Source organism: Palaemon carinicauda, chromosome 11, assembly GCF_036898095.1.
Source record: "Palaemon carinicauda isolate YSFRI2023 chromosome 11, ASM3689809v2, whole genome shotgun sequence".
Lineage (NCBI taxonomy): Eukaryota > Metazoa > Arthropoda > Malacostraca > Decapoda > Palaemonidae > Palaemon > Palaemon carinicauda.
This window is the reverse complement of record NC_090735.1, coordinates 144,717,622-144,740,540: the sequence shown is the minus strand read 5'-3', so window position 1 is coordinate 144,740,540 and position 22,919 is coordinate 144,717,622. Positions and strand designations below refer to the sequence as shown.

General features: G+C 36.4%; 2 protein-coding genes across 2 annotated transcripts; both read left to right on the top strand.

The window, feature by feature from the left end:
* The first annotated feature begins 409 nt into the window (after nt 1-409).
* Nucleotides 410-1,259, top strand: LOC137649520 (uncharacterized). The gene is made up of 2 exons (XM_068382504.1): nt 410-515; nt 916-1,259. The coding sequence occupies exons 1-2, from the start codon at nt 410-412 to the stop codon at nt 1,257-1,259; spliced, it is 450 nt and encodes a 149-aa protein (XP_068238605.1).
* Nucleotides 1,260-7,098: 5,839 nt separating this feature from the next.
* Nucleotides 7,099-21,716, top strand: LOC137649519 (uncharacterized). Its single transcript, XM_068382503.1, has 6 exons — nt 7,099-7,141; nt 7,508-7,615; nt 8,014-8,346; nt 20,144-20,170; nt 20,597-20,704; nt 21,104-21,716. The coding sequence occupies exons 2-6, from the start codon at nt 7,510-7,512 to the stop codon at nt 21,445-21,447; spliced, it is 918 nt and encodes a 305-aa protein (XP_068238604.1). The 5' UTR covers nt 7,099-7,141; nt 7,508-7,509; the 3' UTR covers nt 21,448-21,716.
* The last annotated feature ends 1,203 nt before the right edge of the window (nt 21,717-22,919 follow it).

Genomic DNA, 22,919 nt, shown 5'->3' with positions numbered 1-22,919 from the left:
CAATCTCCTTTATAAGATAAAAAGCAAATGTCTGGTTACACTTAAAGTCTAAGAAATTATCCTTCATTGTAATCACTGAAAGCCTTTGTAATAATACATTTTCTCTAGATACTAACAATATATGCAACATTTCAATGATAAGACATTAATAATTAAAATTGAATGAATTTTTTCTTTTTTTATTTTAGATCGGATTCGGTTACTTAATCTGATACCATGATAAACAAAAGTTTTCCCGATAAATGTTTGAACTCTCTCTCTCTCTCTCTCTCTCTCTCTCTCTCTCTCTCTCTCTCTCTCTCTCTCTCTCTTCTCTCTCTCTCTCTCTCTCTCTCTCTCTCCTCTCATTTTCCTTTCGCCTAGATTCTAGATTAAGCTAAAAGCAGTGTAAATAATTTTCTTCTCAGCCATGAAGTTCCTGATCCTCGTCTCATTCTGCTTCACTTTAGTGTTCTGCCAAAACCGATTTCCTGCAAAACCAAGTAGTCGTAAATTGCCGGCTGATGTCCTTCGAGGTAAGCTTTAATTTAGCTTCTGTCTCTATGGCAAAATATATATACAGAATATGTTTGATTTTACAAGTACCAAAGGAAATCTAGAAAAATATCTGTTGGATAAACAATTATCTTTATCTTCAAAACTATCATTTCGATACTTTCAATTGTTTGGAAACGATAAAAAGAATGGGATTTTTATATATAGTCATCTTTTCCTGCTATTGTAAATTTCGATAACTACACTTATATCCCTTATCCAAACAATTAGTCATTCTCATTTTCTTGGTATATCAAATTACGTTATAATTTTCACAATAACCTTAAGATAAAACTTGTATATTATCTTCGTGGTTTATATAATTATAAATGGTTAGATTTTGACCCAGAAATGTTTCACCATCTGGTTCTCCACCAACAGATTTCCCAGGTGTCTGCTTCGGGTCATCCGCTTGCCAAATCTTCCACGTGGGCCAGTCGTGGCCCCTGGCTCCCTTCTGCGGCAGGGCGACCTGCCTGAAGGAAGGGGACAAGTTGGTCGAGAAGGTGGAGGACTGCGGCCTTCCCCCAAAGAGGACTGCCGGATGCAGGATTGCCAACGAAGCCGACTTCCAGAAACCCTACCCAGAATGCTGCCCCGTCTACGAGTGCCAGGAAGGGGCCAAACTCCAATACCCGACTCAGGAGGAAATTGCAGCTGCTGGAAGAGAAAGGGCTGCAAAAGCAGCAGCAGCTGCACGTGCTGCTAAGGCTGGTGCTGCATGAGAGGGGAGTTACTAGTTTTCACAACTAATTTTCATCCTCCTCAATTTATTGACGTTATTTTCCTAGTGCTGGCTCTGCTGAACTAATTACTTCGCGTAGAAAATTTTTTCTTCTTTTAGTCGTTTGCTGTTACTCATGATCTCATTCCTTAACATCATTGTTTAAATTATCTCCAGGTTTGCATCGTATGTAACTGAATGTTGTTTTTAAGATAAATTCAGGATATTAAAAACTAACGTTATTTATGTAAATGATTCCTTGCGCATTCAGTAAACCTTTGATTTCATAGATAATCTTTAAAAATTATATAATTTATTTTTACAAGATATGTTTCGAAAAGTTACGTGGCAAATAACAATTACAATGAAATAAGAAAAAATAATTTTTCCAAATGAAGTAAAGGTTAGTTTTGAAAATCTGTTCCTTTCATAAGTCTCTTTTCAATTTTTCAATCCTTTGGAAACCTCTATGGAGCTGTATTACCATGGACAATCTTTTATGTATTATAATAAAATGAGAGTATTTTTAAGTATTTCTTTTATTGATATCCTACAATGAAAGAAAGTATTCGCGATAAAATATTTGAATCGTAAATGTTTGGTATCGCCTCTTACCATTATGTTTTCGTTCCATCAACCTAGTTTAAAGGTTTAAAGGTCACCCATAATGGTAGAGGCAAGGGACAGTGACAATGCCCTAGAGATTGGCCATATATACATATGATCAGCGCCCAAGCCCCCTCTCCATCCAAGGTAGGACCGTAGAGGGCAAGGTAATGGCTGCTGAGGACTCATCAGGAAGACTTATAACTGTAGGTTCCATCAAACACCGCACCCTTATCTCATAGTGATGGTGAGGTTGCAGACACTACAAGAAACTATCGAGCTTGAGCGGGACTCGACCTCCAGTCCGGTGATTGCCAGGCATGGACGTTTCCAATAGCTGTCCAGTTTCTTCTGATCTTATTTCTCTTTCCGCTTTGGCCAAACTCCAAATATTTTTTGTAAATCAAGTCATATCTTATTATGGAATTTATTTTTTAGTTTCACTTACAATTAAAAGGTAATCTCGTTCTGAGCGACGCTAAACAAGCAATTAGTCCCATATGACTTTGTCCTTTAAATCAAGTCAGTTGAGAGGACAACTTTCACTGCTCATCCAACCCTGACTCATTAATGGGAATTAATTTCCTTATACAGTTTGCGTTGTTATATATTACTACATTAAGGGTAATGCATTTTTATTAGAAAATCTATTAATTAGTTTCCTTTTTTACTTTTACATTCTATTTTTGTTTCCACAAGATTATCAGCCTGCATTTGCTTAGTGCCGAAAGTCATTACAATTATTTAGTTTTATTTCCAATGTTTTGCTTCAAAAAAAAAAAAAAATGTTTATTACGTTGGATAAGAAACGTTGTATTTGCTCATTTATAAGTATTTTATTACGAGATATGAAAAAGTAACACGAATATAATATACTGGTGTACGCATCGCGTCGAAAATTACGGCTATATATTTAGATAGATATCTATACACGCGCACACACGCACGCACACGCACATTCAGACAGAGTCTCAACTCTCTTCATCTCTCACCCTCTGTTAACTACCACACGATAGTTTTGGTCAATTTGTGGGAGATTTCTGTTTTCCGAGTGGATACCGCTAAACGCGTCAGCAACATATATATATATATATATATATATATATATATATATATATATATATATATATATATATATATATATACGTATATATATACACACATATATATATATACATACACATATATATGTATACATATACTATATATATATATATATATATATATATATATATATATATATATATATATATATATATATATGTATATATATATGTGTGTGTGTATATATATATATACGTATATATATATATATATGTATATATATATATATATATATATATATATATATATATATATATATATATATATATATATATATATATATATATATACATATATATATATAGACAATAACTTGCTCTTTATTATATAGGATGGGTTTTATCTCTCTGCAATATCAAAATATGGTGTAAGACTTCAAAAACCTTAGGTGTCTTCTATTTTGTATCTAAAATTGGGACTTTGATATTCCACTTTCAAATATATCGTTAAAACTAAAAACCGATCAGGGTAAGGTCCGTTTATATGCAGGTGAGAGAGAGAGAGAGAGAGAGAGAGAGAGAGAGAGAGAGAGAGAGAGAGAGAGAGAGAGAGAGAGAGAGAGAGATCCTCGATTCTGGAGGCAAGCAGATTTTTTCGTTTGATCTAGCACAGGACTTCCCCTCCCGACTATCCTTATCTCCAGTGGATTGTCCTACATCAGAAGTTGAGATTCCGGTTTTTTGAAGGGCAAATCATAAAAAAGTATCCAATGTTGTTCAAACGACGATTTCAAAATGATACATCTAAGATCTAATTCTCTGAGTTACAAAATGATTCGTAAAATGGAGTGAAGATGTTTGAATGATTTCCATCAAACATTTTTTGCTGGGATTCAATGAATTTTTGAAGCCTCTTTAGCAAAAAATAATAATGAGATATGAAAAATATATTGTTATAAAAGCTATAAGTGGTTGAGATGATCAATTCATTAGTCAGTGAAAGTGATTTATATTCTTTTTTTTTTGTCAGGCCAGAATACAAAATAATCACTCGCAAGCGATATTTAAGTTCTATTTATGTATTTGTGAAGAGAAGAGCTAAACAGTTGAAATGATAAGTCAGGATGAAATGTATATCTAGATGAAAATTGGCAATGAAATCGGTCTAAACATGTGCTCATCCAAAGTAAAAGAATAAGTATGGGTTTGTCTTGGGACATATTTTAATTGTATAATGTCTTTTTTTTTACCGTTTCGTTTCAAGCATATTTCTTCCGATGAATTGACTTGCACATAACCGAAATAAACATTCCGTATCACAAAATGAAATACATGGATATATACATATGATCGAATCAGACCCCAGAAAAAAAAAAAAAAAAAAAAAAAAAAAAAACAGATCAAGACAGTCTCATCATCATGATCAATCCACCTTAATAAAAACAACCTCTGCAAAGGGGTCTGCCCCTTTCTATAACCACTCCCGCTTCCTTCACTCCTCTATGCCTTCTCCTACAGCCCCTCTCGTGAACGCATCCTCCCCCCTTTCCCATTTATCTCTCCATGACTAATAAAAATAAACCCGATACCAGAAGTCATTCAATGGTATATTTTATCTCATGACATTATGTGAGATGATAAGAATTACTCGAGATAAAGTCTTTAGTGTGGCGTTAGTCTTGCGCATGGCATATTCAAAACTTTGCAATTAGTTACATTTATATACACCGTTCGCTTTTAATTTGCAAATTAGGATGCGAAAAATATGAGTTATTTATGCCTTACCAAGTAAGGTAAGCTCGCCTATTATTGAATAATTAATGGTATTAAAAATGATAATGATTCAAATAAGAATATTTATTTTGTGAGTGGTCGATAATTGGAAATAAAACCAGAGGATAGGTGATGCCAGTTAATCCTAATGGGACATTTTATTGAAAAAAAAAAAAAAAAAAAAAAAAAATAGACTTGTCTCACTAAGTCAAAGTATACAAGTGTCTCTAGTTTAAAGAGAGAGAGAGAGAGAGAGAGAGAGAGAGAGAGAGAGAGAGAGAGAGAGAGAGAGAGAGAGAGAGAGAGAGAGAGAGAGATGTAATTCCAAAAGAACAATGACCGTGACGCACTAACGAAATACAATTGAAAGTTTCCTGCCTATTTATTTTCAACATTCTCTTAACACTGCAACTAATATTGGATATATCTATCAGACGTTACCAAGAATATTCACGTTAGAATGATTAAAGAACTGAGATTCAAATTATACTTAATCATATTATAGTTTTCCGACGAGCAACGCTTACTATATTGATACTAAAAAGCTTCATAATAGATATTTCTGTTGGAAATATTGACGAGGATAATTATCGTAATTATTTTTGATTATCGTTATTAATATTTTCATTATAAGAATAATGACAACAACAACAACAACAACAACAATGCTAATAACTAGAATGGGCACTCGGTGGAACGCATACCTTCGCCCATATCATGTTATATATCACAAGATATGCAAATAAATCACGCACATTTTGGCACTATTTTCTTGCAAATCAGATAAAATTGACCACGATACAGCAAAAATACGCATTTGAAATTTTCGTTACCTTGACCTTGAACTTTGACCCAATCACTCTCAAAAATCTAATCAAATTGTCACTGGATCATGGCCAATCATCCCACCAAAATTTCATGAGATTCTGTTAAATATTTTTTGAGTTATGCGAATCACAAACAAACATAAATAAATGAATACAAGTTTATCAAGATATAACTCTCAGGCAAAGTTAATAATAGAAATAATAATAATAATAATAATAATAATAATAATAATAATAATAATAATAATAATGATAATAATAATAATGATGATGATGATGATGATGATTATTATTATTATTATTATTATTATTATTATTATTATTATTATTATTATTATTATTATTATTCCTAGATAAGCTATTACCTTAGTTGGAAAAGCAGGATACTATAAGCCCAAGAGGCGCTAAATTGAACATATAACCAAGTGAGGAGAGGAAATAAAGAAATAAATAAACTACAAAAGAAACAAGGAACAATTACAATAAAACAATATAAGAACAGTAAAAATAGAAAAATATATCTTTCATATAATAACTAATGTATAAAAGGTTAAAAACAAGAGAAAGAGAAATAAGATAGAATAGCGTGCCCGAGTGTACCCTCAAGCAAGAGAACTCTACCGCAAGACAATGGAAGACCATGGGGGAAATCGAAATATCTTTACATGAAATACTGTACTTATGTATGAATCTTATGATGAGCAAATTGAGAAAAAGAAATAGTGTTAGTTTAAGCTAATTCTAAATTATCAGCAAGATCAAACTTAATTGAATACATCCTCAGAGTTCTTTATTCTCATTGTTTGAGTCTATCTTTACTGGCAAGCTTATTTACTCGGTTGTATGCCGGATTAGTTAAATAAAGTATGCGTAACTTTCAAGTAAAATCTTAGCAAAAATTGGGTAATTAATTAACTTTTAGGAGATGTAAAAATACAATTCTTGAGTGGAAAAGTATGTCTAACTGATGTTTGTGGTCTCAGTGTTTTTTAAATTGTGTTTTATCTTTAATCATGTGAAATTTTTATTTGACGATGAAGTTTACTAAGGTTACTATTGAATTTAAGTGTGTAGGAATTAAAAAGGAATTAAATTGCTAGTTTTTTTAATATAACAAGACTGCTGATTTTAAACTAAATCTTATTTCAGAAGAAGACGAAGAAAGATAAGGAGAGAGAGAGAGAGAGAGAGAGAGAGAGAGAGAGAGATTTCGGTTTGTCCAATTTGTCAAAAAAAAAAATATAAGTATAATTCCCGTCATTTTCCCCTTAACCATCACGGGATAAGTTCCGAAAACGACCCAGGATCTTCGGTTATTCGGTTGCCAACGAGGGAGATAAATACGCTACTATTTCTAACTGTCTTTAGAATTCTATCACTAACTACAAAATGAATTCTCAATTGCAGATTAATTTCATCAATTACATTCTACCATAAAAACTAAAAGTGCGACAAATGCATAAATACTACTTATAAAATATATATAGATGGGACAAAACCGGTTCCGTCTCAGCATCCATCCGCGTCTGGTTCTCTCGTGTTATTCAAAGGATATATAAACTGGAACGAAGGAAATCCAGCATCATAGCCTCCTGACTTCTCTTGAATAGGGTATTCTGCTGTTAGACTGCAAGGTAAGTCAAAATCTTGTTAAAACAATCTCCTTTTATAAGATAAAAAGCAAATGTCTGGTTACTTTTAAAGTCTAATAAATTTGTCATTCTAATCACTTATAGCCTTTATTATAATACATGTTCTCTAGATACTAAAAATATATGCAACATTTCAATGATAAGACATTAGTCATTAAAATTAAATGATTTTTTTTTTATTTTAGATCGGATTCGGTTACTTGATCTGAGACCATGATAAACAAAAATTTTCCCGATAAATGTTTGAACATACTCTCTCTCTCTCTCTCTCTCTCTCTCTCTCTCTCATTTGCTTTCCTCCTAGATTCCAGATTAAGCTAAAAACAGTGTAAATAATTTTCTCCTCAGCCATGAAGTTCCTGATCCTCGTCTCATTCTGCTTCACTTTAGTGTTGTGCCAAAACCGATTTCCTGCTAAACCAAGTAGTCGCAAATTGCCGGCTGATGTCCTTCGAGGTAAGCTCTATTTTACCTCCTTGTCTTTATATCGAAACATATATACAGAATATGTTTGATTCTACAAGTACCAAAGGAAATCTATAAAAATAATTATTGGATAAACAATTATCTTTATCTTCAAAATTATCGTTTCGATGCTTTGAATTGTTTGAAAACGATAAAGAAGGTAATTTTTATATATAGTCATTCTTTCCTACTCTTGAAAATTTCGATAACTACACTTATATCCTTTATTCAAACAATTAGTCATTCTCATTTTCTTTGTATATCAAATTACCTATATGATTTTCACCATACCTTGAGATAACATTGTATATTTTCTTCGTGGTTTATATAATTATAAATGGTTAGATTTTGACCCAGAAATATTCTATGATATGATTCTCTACCAACAGATTTCCCAGGTGTCTGCTTCGGGTCATCCGCTTGCCAAATCTTCCACGTGGGCCAGTCGTGGCCCCTGGCTCCCTTCTGCGGCAGGGCGACCTGCCTGAAGGAAGGGGACAAGTTGGTCGAGAAGGTGGAGGACTGCGGCCTTCCCCCAAAGAGGACTGCCGGATGCAGGATTGCCAACGAAGCCGACTTCCAGAAACCCTACCCAGAATGCTGCCCCGTCTACGAGTGCCAGGAAGGGGCCAAACTCCAATACCCGACTCAGGAGGAAATTGCAGCTGCTGGAAGAGAAAGGGCTGCCAAAGCAGCAGAAGCTGCACGTGCTGCTAAGGCTGGTGCTGCATGAGAGGGGAGTTACTAGTTTACATAACTAATCTTTATCCTGCTCAATTTATTGACGTTATTTTCCTAATGCTGGGTCTGCTGAACTATTTACTTCAAGTAGAAAATTTTTTCTTCTTTTAGTCGTTTGCTGTTACTTATGATCTCATTCCTTAACACTATTGTTTAAATTATCTCTAGGTTTGCATCGTATGTAACTGAATGTTGTTTTCAAGATAAATTCAGGATATGAAAAACTAACGTTATTTTCTTGAAAATGATTACATGCGTTTACAGTAAACCTTTAATTTCATTGATAATCTTTAAAAATTATATATATATAGTTTATTTTTACAAGATATTTTTCGAGAAGTTACAAAACAAATAAAAATTAAAATAACATAGGAAAAATGTACAATTCCTTATGAATTAAAGGCCAGTTTTGGAAATTTATTTCCATCACAAGTCTCTTTTCAATTTTTCAATCCTTTGGAAACCTCTATGGAGCTGTATTACCATGGCCAATCTTTTATGTATTATAATAAAATGAGAGTATTTCTAAGTATTTTTTATTGATATCCTACAATGAAAGAAAGTATTCCCGATAAAATATTTGAATTGTAAATGTTTGGTATCGCTTCTTACCATTATGTTTTCGTTCCATCAACCTAGTTTAAAGGTTTAAAGGTGTGACGGGCCGAGAGAGGAGTTGTGAACTCAAAGGCAGATTGGAAACGACTGAGTTATATTGTTGTGGAACACTCTCCTTATATACAAAACCTCAAGGCAACAGGACATGACAAGTTCACAAGACAGACAATGTCACAGAGGAAAAACCAGACAGGAATTTTCATGTTCGTTTTAGTGCGAGGGAGGAGCGAAGATACAAGCATAATATATACAAAAGGAATTATGTACAATTTTGTGAAACACGGTTGGTACATGGCTCCCCCCCCCTAAAAATGACATACTGTACATGTTAAATAGGGCGCCCTGATCTAGAGAGGCGAACTGTAGGCGGGTCATCTGGCAGAAGATAAGCAGGTTTTAGACGATCAATGGAGACCCAGTCTTCTTTGCCCCGAATGTTTAGGAGGAATGCTTTCGGACTGTGTCGGATCACAATGAAAGGTCCCGTGTAAGGGGGCGTTAGTGGTGGCTTGCTGGTGTCGTTGCGCAGGAAGACGTGCGTTGCAGAGTGCAAGTCCGTTGGTATGTGATGCTTCGCTGGGGGCTTGTAAGTCTGGCGGCACGGAGTAAATTTTCCCACGACGTGACGTATGCGCTGGAGATCGTCGGAGGAGGTTGTAGAAGGAAAAAACTCGGCAGGGACGACCAACGGGTCGCCATACACCATTTCGGCTGCCGAGGCGTCGAGGGCGTCTTTAGGAGTGGTCCTTAGTCCAAGGAGGACCCAGGGAAGCTGAGTAAACCAGTTGCAATCCTTGCAGCGGGACATCAAAGATGCTTTGATGGTGCGATGAAAACGTTCAACCATTCCATTGGCAGCGGGGTTGTAGGCCGTTGTCTGATGTAGGGTGATGCCCAGGAAATTCGCTAATGACGTCCATAATTGAGAGGTGAAAGTGGTTCCCCTGTCAGAAGTAATATGCTCAGGGATACCGAATCTAGAAATCCACCCAGAGAGTAAGGCAGCTGTACACGAGGCGGACGTTGCAGTTTCCATGGGAATGGCTTCAGGCCAACGAGTGGAGCGGTCAATGACGGTAAACAGGTAACGATGTCCTTGTGATGTGGGTAGGGGGCCTACAACGTCGACATGAATGTGTGCGAAACGACGCTGAGGTTGAGGAAAGGTGCCCACTCCTGAATCCGTGTGTCGATGTACTTTGGAAGTTTGGCAAGAAGTACAGGCACGGACCCTTTCCTTAGCATCCCTAGAAATGCCGTGCCAAATGAACTTTGCCTTCAGCAGCTCTGCAGTAGAACGGCACAAGGGATGTGAAAGGCCGTGGATGAAATCAAACACCTGTCGGCGCATGGGAGCAGGAATCCAAGGTCGCGGTCTACCAGTACTGACGTCACAGAGGAGGGTGGTGTTGGAGTTTTCGAGGGGAAAATCCTCCCAACGGAGGGACGTGCAGGATGTCCTACAAGCTTGATACTCTGGATCCTGTCGTTGGGCTTCAGCCAGGGCGTTGTAATCCAATCCCAGTTGAACGGCAGCCAACGTGTTTCTTGAGAGGGCATCGGCCACGGGATTCATTTTCCCAGGGACGTATTGGAGGGTGCAATTGTATTCAGCCACGGCGGAGAGATGTCGGCGTTGACGGGCAGACCAGGCATCAGACTGTCGAGTGAAGGCGTGCACCAGAGGCTTGTGATCTGTGCGAATGACGAAGGGCATACCTTCTAAGAAATAGCGAAAGTGACGGACAGCCAAGTGCACCGCCAGCAATTCGCGATCGAAGGTAGAATAACCAGATTCTGCCTTGGACAGTTTTCTGCTGAAGAAGGCCAATGGGCGGGGCGAGCCTCTGACTACCTGCTCGAGTACTGCACCAATAGCGACGTCGCTGGCATCGGTGGAGAGAAGGAGAGGGGCGTGTGGGATAGGAAAAGTGAGAGCTGCAGCAGTTGATAGGGCCTTCTTTGCATTGCAGAAGGCTGCTTCTTGAAGGGGACCCCACTTCAGGTCCTTTGGCTTGCCCTTGAGGGAGGCGTAGAGGGGAGCAAGAGTGGCAGCAATGGCTGGCAGAAAACGGTGATAATAGTTGATCATGCCCAAGAATTCCTGCAGAGCTTTGACGGTCGAGGGCGTGGGGAAATTCTGAACGGCTGCTACCTTCTCAGGGAGGGGATGGACTCCTTCAGGAGTGATACAGTGCCCTAAGAACGACACTTCGTTGGCGCCAAAGGTACACTTGTCGTACCGGACTACAAGGCCGTTTTGTTGCAGGCGGTCGAGCACGATGCGCAGGTGACGGAGGTGTTCCTCTTTTGAGGAGAACACAAGTATGTCGTCCACATAACATACACAGAAAGGGAGGTCCCCTAGGATGCCATCCATGAGACGTTGAAACGTTGCCCCAGCATTACGAAGGCCAAAACAGGAGTAATTGAAGGTGTATGTGCCAAACGGAGTGGTGATGGCGATCTTGGGGATGTCTTCTGGGTTCATAGGCACCTGATAATACCCCTTCAGGAGGTCGAGCGTAGAGAAAACCTTCGCTTTGTGCAGGTAGGAGGTGACATCGGCAATGTTTGGGAGGGGGTAGTGATCCGGTTCTGTTTGCATGTTCAGGCGCCTGTAATCCCCGCACGGACGGAGGGAGCCGTCTTTCTTCAGAACGATGTGTAAGGGTGACGACCATGGGCTGGAGGCCTTTTGGCAAAGGCCCATTTTCTCCATTTCGGCGAACGTCTGTTTGGCGGCTGCCATTCGTTCCGGTGCCAGACGTCTGAATTTTGCGAAGACTGGGGGTCCCGTCATCTTGATATGGTGATAAATACCGTGCTTAGCAGGAACCGTGGGCGTTTGGCGAAGTTCTGGACGGAAAACCTCCGGGTACGACGTGAGGAGGTGGGCGTAGGCATCCGTGGGTGCGCTGATGTGGAGAGCGAGGTTAGAGGGGGCGGGTTGAAGAGGTGTCGACAAGTACGAGTCTGCGTTGACCAATCGTCGGTGGGCGACATCGACCAGAAGGGGGAAATGAGAGAGGAAATCCGTACCGAGGATTGGCATTGTGACGTCAGCAACGAGAAACTTCCAATTGAATTTACCGTTTCCGAACGATAATGTGAGGTTCTCATAACCGTAGGTGGGTATCGCAGATCCGTTGGCAGCTACCAAGCGGACGTCGGCAGATGTAGACAGACTACGTTGTGCCTTGAGGAGTTTCCTTGGCAAAAGAGAACGACAAGCACCCGTGTCTACCAAAAATCGCACGCCCGTTCCTGCATCCTGTAAAAAGAAAATATTAGAAACATGGGAGGCCACCGCCACAAGCGATGGCCTACTTACACGTTTTTTGGCCACTGACAATCTTTGGCACATTTCTTCGCGGTTGCCCCGATTCTGAAGTGGTAGTAGCAAAACTGCGGCGGATGGGAGGTAGTAAGTGGCTGTAGAAGCCGTTCGTTGGGGCGCGAGCGATTGGTGGGTGTTGGGCGGCTTTGTCGCCGCTTTGGCACGTCACGGGGTAGGCGTGTATGTCTTACGGCATTCATGTCAGCTTCGGTTGACGTCGAATAGGCATCCTCGTCGTCAGGGGTGGAGGCGTTGATGGAGGTCTTGAAGTGGCTGTCCATAAGGGCGTCGGCTTTGGTCATCAAGTCCTTTATGGGTAAACTATCGACATCGGGTATGGCAGCGCGCACAGGTTCAGGTAAACGGCATATCCAAAGAGCACGGAGTAGGTTCACCTGACGAGGAGAGCCGTCTGCGGCAGGTTGAAGGCGAGCGATACTGGTCATTTCCCTGAGGGCAAGCGCAGCCCTTTGGTCCCCCAACGGTTGTTGAGAGAGCTGAAAAAGCTTTGCTATACGGGCGGCTGGCGACGGCGAGTACTGCTGCAGAAGGTATGATTTGAGGACGTCATACGCTATTGGGGTGTCTCCTTGTTCACAAAGCCAGTCGGATATTTCTGGGAAGGTATCCTTGGGTATTGCCGCGAGAACATAATCCGCTTTGGTGGTTGAGAGAGTCACGCCCCTGATACGAAAGTGGACTTCAGCGCGTTGAAACCAAGCGAACGCTTCTCCGCTAGCGAACGGTGAAAGTTTCAATGGAGCGGCCGCAGTGCCAACTGCTGGGGTAGAGTCCGCCTCCGTCATATTACCAACGATGGAGGGGCGAGGGAGGTGGGGGTGGAAGGCAGTGGGAGCGAGTCGACTTCCGGGGTCACCAATGTGACGGGCCGAGAGAGGAGATGTGAACTCAAAGGCAGATTGGAAACGACTGGGTTATATTGTTGTGGAACACTCTCCTTATATACAAAACCTCAAGGCAACAGGACATGACAAGTTCACAAGACAGACAATATCACAGAGGAAAAACCAGACAAGAATTTTCATGTTCGTTTTAGTGCGAGGGAGGAGCGAAGATACAAGCATAATATATACAAAAGGAATTATGTACAATTGTGTGAAACACGGTTGGTACAAAGGTCACCCATGAATGGAAGAGGCAAGCGACAGTGACAATGCCCTAGAGATTGGCCCTATATACATATGATCAGCTTCCAAGCCCCCTCTCCACCCAAGCTAGGACCTTAGAGGGCTAGGTAATGGCTGCTGAGGACTCATCAGGAAGACTTATAACTATAGGTTCCATCAAACACCCCTCCCTTATCTCATAGGGATGGTGAGGTTGCAGACACTACAAGAAACTATCGAGCTTGAGCAGGACTCGACCTCCAGTCCAGTGATTGCCAGGAATGGACATATCCAATAGCTGTCCAGTTTCTTCTGCTTTTATTTTTTCTTTCAACTTTGGCCAAAAGCCAAATATTTTTTTAAATCAAGTCATAGCTTATGATGGAATTTATTTTTCAGTTTCATTTACAATTAAAAGGTTCAGACATTCGTTTGAGTTATAGTTTCAGCCATTTAGATTGGAAGAAATTATTTTCTTATGAATGAGAAGTCTTTCATTTTGAAACTCTAGTGCCTTATGTTTCATGCGAAGGTATGTCGTCATTGACGTCAAAGTATTCATAATCTATTTTCCGATCTTTTTTCTTTTGTCATGATATAATTTTCTGAAACGGTGTCATTAGATTTTCTTGTTCTAGGGCTTTTAAAACGTATCTTATCGATGAATTTCTTGTAGATTTTACTTGAAAAACTCTTTACTAATAATTAGAAAAAATCCCATGTTTTAATTCTCATGGAGAAAACAATATATTTTTTGCATAATCTAGAATACCTAAGGCTTAATATACGAAGCACATGGATTTTGAATCTTTGCTTTTATTAATTTTTTTTTCATTCATGCTTTTTTCTACTCTGTTCTTAATCCCTAGAAGAAATTCATGGTACAAATATCCTTGTTCCTTATACTGAATTATGAGTAGTGCCATAGCCTCTGTACCATGGTCTTCCACTGTCTTGGGTTAGAGTTCTCTTGCTCGTGGGTACACTCGGGAACACCGTTCTATGTTATTTCTCATCTTCTGGTGTTTTTGAAATTTTAATAGTTTACATATGAAACACTCCTTTTTATGTTGTAACTGTTCTTAATATACTTTATTTTAATTGATCATTACTTCTCTTGTAATTTGTGTATTTCCTTTCCTCACTGGGCTATATTTCCCTGTTGGAGCCCTTGGACCTGTAGCATCCTGTTTTTTACAAATAAGGTTGTGGGTTAGCTAGTGATAATAATAATGACAATAATAATAATAATAATAATAATAATAATAATAATAATAATAATAATAATAATAATGATAATAATAATAATAATAATAATGATAATAATAATAATAATAGATTTAGGTAGTAGACAGTCTTTAAGGCATGTTCTGTTGAACACAATTAATGCTACTGAGGCAGCAATTATGTTTAATAGAATAATAATAATAATAATAATAATAATGATAATAATAATAATAATAATAATAATAATAATAATAATAATAATAATAATAATAATAATAATAATATAATCTCGTTCTGAGCAACGCAAAACAAGCAATTAGTCCCTTATGACTTTGTCCTTTAAATCAAGTCAGCTGAGAGGACAACCTTCACTGCTCATCTAACCCTGACTCATTAATGGGAATTAATTTCCTTATACAGTTTGCGTTGTTATATATTACTACATTAAGGGTAATGCATTTTTATTAGAAAATCTATTAATTAGTTCCCTTTTTTACTTTTACATTCTATTTTTGTTTTCTCAAGATTATCAGCCTATATATGCTTAGTGCCGAAAATCATTACAATTATTTTGTTTTATTTCCAATGTTTTGCTTCAAAAAGAAAAAAAAAAATCTTTATTACGTAGGTTAGGATAAGAAACGTTGTATTTTCGTATTTATAAGTATTTTATTACGAGATATGAAAAAGTAACACGAATATAATATACTAGTGTACGCATCCCGTCGAAAATTACGGCTAGATATTTAGATAGATATCAATACACGCGCACACACGCACATTCAGACAGAGTCTCAACTCTCTTCATCTCTCACCCTCTGTTAACTACCACACGATAGTTTTGGGCAATTTGTGGGAGATTACTGTTTTCCGAGTGGATGCCGTTCAACGCGTCAGCAATATATATATGTATATATATATATATATATATATATATATATATATATATATATATATATATATATATATATATATATATATGTGTGTGTGTGTGTGTGTGTGTGTGTGTGTGTGTGTGTGTGTGTGTGTGTATACACACATATATATATACATATATATAGAGACAATAACTTGCTCTTTATTATATAGGATGGGTTTTATCTCTCTGCAATATCAAAATATGATGCAAGAATTCAAGAACCTTAGGTGTCTTCTATTTTGTATCTAAAATTGGGACTTTGATATTCCACTTTCAAATATATCGTTAAAACTAAAAACCGATCAGGGTAAGGTCCGTTTACATGCAGGAGTAGAGAGAGAGAGAGAGAGAGAGAGAGAGAGAGAGAGAGAGAGAGAGAGAGAGAGAGAGAGAGATCCTCGATTCAGGAGGCAAGAAGATTTTTTCGTTTGATCTAACACAGGACTTCCCCTCCCGAATATCCTTATCTCCAGTGGATTGTCCTACATCAGGGCTTGAGATTCCGGTTTTCTAAAGGGCAAATCATAAAAAAGTATCCAAGACTGTTCAAACGACGATTTCAAAATGACGCATCTAAGATATAATCCAATGAGTTACAAAATTATTCGTAAAATGGAGCGAAGATGTTTGAATGATTTCCATCAAACATTTTTTGCTGGGATTCGATGAATATTTTAAGCCTCTTTAGCAAAAAATAATAATGAGTTATGAAAAATATATTGTTATAAAAGCTATATGTGATTAAGTTGATTAATTCATTAGTCTGTAAAAGTGATTCATATAACTTTCTTTAGTCAGGCCAGAATACAAAATATTCATTCGCAAACGATATTCAAGTTCTATTTATGTATTAGTGAAGAGAAGAGCTAAACAGTTGAAATGATAAGTCAGTATGAAATGTATATCTAGATAAAAATTGGCAATGAAAACAGCCTAAACATATGTTCACCCTAAGTAAAAGAACAAGTATGGGTTTGTCTTGGGACATATTTTAATTGTATAATGTCTTTTTTTTTACGGTTTCGTTTCAAGCATATTTCTTCCGATGAATTGACTTGCACATAACCGAAATAAACATTCCGTATCACAAAATGAAATACATGGATATATACATATGATCGAATCAGACCCCAGAAAAAAAAAAAAAAAAAAAAAAAAAAAAAAAAAAAAAAAAAAAAAAAAACAGATCAAGACAGTATCATCATCATGATCAATCCACCTTGATAAAAACAACCTCTGCAAAGGGGTCTGCCCCCATCTATAACCGCTCCCACTTCCTTCACTCCTCTATACCTCCTACAGCAACTCTCGTGAACTCATCGCCCTTTTTCCCATTTATCTGTCCATGACTAAAAAAATAAAACAGATGCCAGAAGTCATTCAATGGTATATTTTATCTCATGACATTATGTGAGATGATAAGAAGTACTCGAGATAAAGTCTTTAGTGTGGCGTTAATCTTGCGCATCGCATAAAACTTTGCAATTAGTTACCTTTTTTCTACACCGTTCGCTTTTAATTTGCAAATTAGGATGCGAAAAATATGAGTTATTTATGCCTTACCAAGTAAGGTGAGCTCGCCTATTATTGAATAATTAATGGTATTAAAAATAATGATGTTTCAAGTAAGAATATTCATTTTGTGAGTGGTCGAAAATTAGAAATAAAACCAAAGGATAGGTGATGCCAGTTAATCTTAATAGGCCATTTTAATTAAAAGAAAATAGGCTTGTCTTACTAAGTCAAGGTATACAAGCGTCTCTAGTTTAGAGAGAGAGAGAGAGAGAGAGAGAGAGAGAGAGAGAGAGAGAGAGAGAGAGAGATGTATTTCCAAAAGAACAATGACCATGACGCACTAACGAAATACAATCAAAAGTTGCCTGCCTGTTTATTTTCAATATTCTCTTGACACTGCAACTAATATTGAATATATCTATCAGACGTTACCAAGAATATTCACGTTAGAATGGTTAAAGAACTGAGATTCAATTTATATTTAATCTTATTATAGTTTTCCGACGACCAACGCTACTATATTGATAATAAAAATCTTCATAATAGATATATCTAGTAGAAATAGCAAACCGCTGTAATTGTAAATAGTGTCTAAGGAAATAAATATTGACGAGGAAAATTATAATAATTATTTTCATTATCATTATTATTATTTTCATTATAAGAACAATGACAACAACAACAACAATGATAATAACTAGAATGGGTACTCGGTAGAGCGCATTCCTTCGCCTACATATTATTATTATTATTATTATTATTATTATTATTATTATTATTATTATTATTATTATTATCATTACTTGCCAAGCTACAACCCAAGTTGGAAAAGTAGGATGCTATAATCCAAGGGGATCCAACAGGGAAAATAGCTCAGTGAGGAAAGGAAATAAGGAAAAATGAAATATTTTAAGAAGAGCAACAATGTTAAAATAGATATCACTTTGTAAACTATCAAAACTTTAACAAAACAAGAGGAAGAGAAATAATATATAAGATAGAACAGTGTGCCCGAGTGTACCCTCAAGCAAGATATGCAATTAAATTATGCACATTTTGGCACTAGTTTCATGAAAATCAAATAAAATTTACCACGGCACAGCAAAAATATGTATTTGACCTTTTCGTTACCTTTACCTTGAAATTTGACCCAATCATTCCCAATAATCTAATCAAATTATCATTGGATCATGGTCAATTATCCCAACAAATTTCATGAAATTCTGTCAAACATTGTTTGAGTTATGCGAATCACAAACATAAATAGATATATACAAGTCTATCAAAATGTAACCTTCTGGCAAAGTTAATGATAATAATAATAATAATGATAATACTACTACTACTACTACTACTACTACTACTAATAATAATAATAATAATAATTATTATTATTATTATTATTATTATTATTATTATTATTATTATCATTATTATTATTATTATTATTATTTCATGGGATATTGTTGGAAAAAGGCCAGATTGTAAAATACAGACAAGTTGAATCTCCTTTAAGGTAAATATAAAATTACATTTGACTCTCATCAATGTTTGCCTTTAATAAGATATTTCTCTTTTACCTTCGTAATAACTGATACAATCATGAAGACATTATACGCATTTCAGCCCGTATTTATAGCTGTTTAATTTGAATAAAACTCGTTACGCTGCTGAAATTTATTGTCATTCCTTATCACTATTATTATCATTATTATTATTATTATTATTATTATTATTATTATTATTATTATTATTATTATTATTATTATTATTATTATTATTATTATTAGCTAAGCTACAACCCTAGTTGGAAAAGCAGGATGCTATAAGCTCAAAGGGCGCAAAAGGGGCGAATAACTAAGTGAGGAGAGGATATAAGAAAATAAATGAATCACAAGAGAAGCTATGAACAATTACAATAAAACGTTTCAAGAACAGTAAAAATAGGAAAATATATCTTTCATATATAAACTATAAAACCTTAAAAAACAAGAGGAAGAGAAATAAGATAGAATAGTGTACCCAAGTGTACTCTCAAGCAAGAGAACTCTACCGCAAGACAATGGAAGACCATAGGGGAATTCGAAATATCTTCACACGAAATATTGTACTTATGTATGAATCTTATGATGAGCAAATTGAGAAAAAGAAATAGTGTTAGTTTATACTAATTTTAAATTACCAGCAATTTCAAACTTAATTGAATACATCCTCAGAGTTCTTTATTCTCATTGTTTGATTCTATCTTTACTGGCAAGCTTATTTACTCGGTTGTATGCCGGATTAGTAAAAAAAAAAGTATGCTTAAATTTCAAGTAAAATATTAGCAAAAATTGGGTAATTAATTAACTTTTAGGAGATGTAAAAATACAATTCTTGAGAGGACAAGCATGTCTAACTGATGTTTATGGTCTTCGGCGCTTTTTAAATTGTTTTTTATTTTTTATTATGTAAAATTTTTATTTGACGATGAAGTTTACTAAGCTTACTATTGAATTTAAGTGTATACGAATTAAAAGGGAATTAAATTGTTAGTTATTTATTACAACAAGACTGCTGATTTTAAACTAAATCTTATTTCAGAAGAAGACGAAGAAAGATGAGGAGAGAGAGAGAGAGAGAGAGAGAGAGAGAGAGAGAGAGAGAGATTTTGGTTTGTTCAAAAAATAAGTAAAATTCCCTTCGTTTTCCCCTTAACCATCACGGGATAAGTTCCCAAAACGACCCAGGATCTTCGGTTATTCGGTTGCCAACGAGGGAGATAAATACGCTACTATTTCTAACTGTCTTTAGAATTCTATCACTAACAACAAAAGGAATTCACAATGACAGATTAATGGCATCAATTACATTCTACCATAAAAACTAAAAGTGCGACAAATGCATAAATACTACTTATAAAATATATATAGATGGGACAAAACCGGTTCCGTCTCAGCATCCATCCGCGTCTGGTTCTCTCGTGTTATTCAAAGGATATATAAACTGGAACGAAGGAAATCCAGCATCATAGCCTCCTGACTTCTCTTGAATAGGGTATTCTGCTGTTAGACTGCGAGGTAAGTCAGAGTCTTGTTAAAATAATCTCCCTTATAAGATAAAAAGCAAATGTCTGGTTACTCTTAAAGTCCAAGAAATTGTTCATTTTAATCACTGAAAGACTTTGTTATAATACATTTTCTCTAGATACTAACAATATATGTAACATTTCAATGATAAGATATTAATCATTAAAATTGAATGAATTTTTTCTTTTTTTATTTTAGATCGGATTCGGTTACTTGATCTGATACCATGATAAACAAAAGTTTTCCCGATAAATGTTTGAACACTCTCTCTCTCTCTCTCTTTCTTTCTCTCTCTCTCTCTCTCTCTCTCTCTCTCTCTCTCTCTCTCTCTCTCTCTCTCTCTCTCTCTCTCTCTCATTTGCCTTTCTCCTAGATTCTAGATTAAGCTAAAAGCAGTGTAAATAATTTTCTCCTCAGCCATGAAGTTCCTGATCCTCGTCTCATTCTGCTTCACTTTAGTGTTGTGCCAAAACCGATTTCCTGCAAAACCAAGTAGTCGCAAATTGCCGGCTGATGTCCTTCGAGGTAAGCTTTATTTTAGCTGCTGTCTCTATGGCAAAATATATATACAGAATATGTTTGATTCTACAAGTACCAAAGGAAATCTAGAAAAATATCTATTGGATAAACAATTATCTTTATCTTCAAAACTATCGTTTTGATACTTTCAATTGTTTGGAAACGATAAAAAGAATGGGATTTTCATATATAGTCATCTTTTCTTGCTATTGTAAATTTCGATTACTACACTTATATCCTTTATCCAAACAATTAGTCATTCTCATTTTCTTGGTATATCAAATTACCTATATGATTTTCACCATACCTTGAGATAACATTGTATATTTTCTTCGTGGTTTATATAATTATAAATGGTTAGATTTTGACCCAGAAATATTCTACCATCTGATTCTCCACCAACAGATTTCCCAGGTGTCTGCTTCGGGTCATCCGCTTGCCAAATCTTCCACGTGGGCCAGTCGTGGCCCCTGGCTCCCTTCTGCGGCAGGGCGACCTGCCTGAAGGAAGGGGACAAGTTGGTCGAGAAGGTGGAGGACTGCGGCTTTCCCCCAAAGAGGACTGCCGGATGCAGGATTGCCAACGAAGCCGACTTCCAGAAACCCTACCCAGAATGCTGCCCCGTCTACGAGTGCCAAGAAGGGGCCAAACTCCAATACCCGACTCAGGAGGAAATTGCAGCTGCTGGAAGAGAAAGGGCTGCAAAAGCAGCAGCAGCTGCACGTGCTGCTAAGGCTGGTGCTGCATGAGAGGGGAGTTACTAGTTTGCACAACTAATTTTCATCCTGCTCAATTTATTGACGTTATTTTCCTAGTGCTGGCGCCGCAGAATTAATTCCTTCACGTAGGAAATTGTTGTCTTCTTTTTCTTAGTCGTTTGCTGTTAATTATGATCTCATTCCTTAACAACATTGTTTAAATTATCTCCAGGTTTGCATCGTATGTAACTGAATGTTGTTTTTAAGATAAATTCAGGATATTAAAAACTAACGTTGTTTATGTAAATGATTCCTTGCGCATTCAGTAAACCTTTGATTTCATAGATAATCTTTAAAAATTATATAATTCATTTTTACAAGATATGTTTCGAAAAGTTACGTGGCAAATAACAATTACAATGAAATAAGAAAAAATAATTTTTCCAAATGAAGTAAAGGTTAGTTTTGAAAATCTGTTCCTTTCATAAGTCTCTTTTAAAATTTTCAATCCTTTGGAAACCTCTATGGAGCTGTATTACCATGGCCAATCTTTTATGTATTATAATAAAATGAGAGTATTTCTAAGTATTTCTTTTATTGATATCCTACAATGAAAGAAAGTATTCGCGATAAAATATTTGAATCGTAAATGTTTGGTATCGCCTCTTACCATTATGTTTTCGTTCCTTTAATCTATTAATCTATTTTAAAGGTTTAAAGGTCACCCATGAATGGTAGAGGCAAGGGACAGTGACAATGCCCTAGAGATTGGCCATATATACATATGATCAGCGTTCAAGGCCCCTCTCCACCCAAGCTAGGACCTTAGAGGGCCAGGTAATGACTGCTGAGGACTCATCAGGAAGACTAATAACTATAGGTTCCATCAAACACCCCACCCTTAGCTCATAGGGATGGTGAGGTTGCAGACACTACAAGAAACTATCGAGCTTGAGCGGGACTCGACCTCCAGTCCAGTGATTGCCAGGAATGGACATATCCAATAGCTGTCCAGTTTCTTCTGCTTTTGTTTCTCTTTCCACTTTGGCCAAAAGCCAAATATTTTTTTTAAAATCAAGTCATATCCTATAATGGAATTTATCTTTCAGTTTCATTTACAATTAAAAGGTTCAGACATTCGTTTGAGTTATAGTTTCAGCCATTTAGATTGGAAGAAATTATTTTCTTATGAATGAGAAGTCTTTCATTTTGAAACTCTAGTGCCTTATGTTTCATGCGAAGGTATGTCGTCATTGACGTCAAAGTATTCATAATCTATTTTCCGATCTTTTTTCTTTTGTCATGATATAATTTTCTGAAACGGTGTCATTAGATTTTCTTGTTCTAGGGCTTTTAACACGTATCTTATCGATGAATTTCTTGTAGATTTTACTTGAAAAACTCTTTACTAATAATTAGAAAAAATCCCATGTTTTAATTCTCATGGAGAAAATTTTTTCTTTTTTTTTGCATAATCTAGAATACCTTAGGCTTAATATACGAAGCACATGGATTTTGAATCT

Bases quoted from the DNA above. Each gene is read 5' to 3' on its own strand.
- LOC137649520 (XM_068382504.1), top strand. From the start codon at position 410: ATGAAGTTCCTGATCCTCGTCTCATTCTGCTTCACTTTAGTGTTCTGC. The intron at 516-915 runs GTAAGCTTTAAT...CTCCACCAACAG, and splicing joins GCCGGCTGATGTCCTTCGAG to ATTTCCCAGGTGTCTGCTTC.
- LOC137649519 (XM_068382503.1), top strand. From the start codon at position 7,510: ATGAAGTTCCTGATCCTCGTCTCATTCTGCTTCACTTTAGTGTTGTGC. The intron at 7,616-8,013 runs GTAAGCTCTATT...CTCTACCAACAG, and splicing joins GCCGGCTGATGTCCTTCGAG to ATTTCCCAGGTGTCTGCTTC. The intron at 20,705-21,103 runs GTAAGCTTTATT...CTCCACCAACAG, and splicing joins GCCGGCTGATGTCCTTCGAG to ATTTCCCAGGTGTCTGCTTC.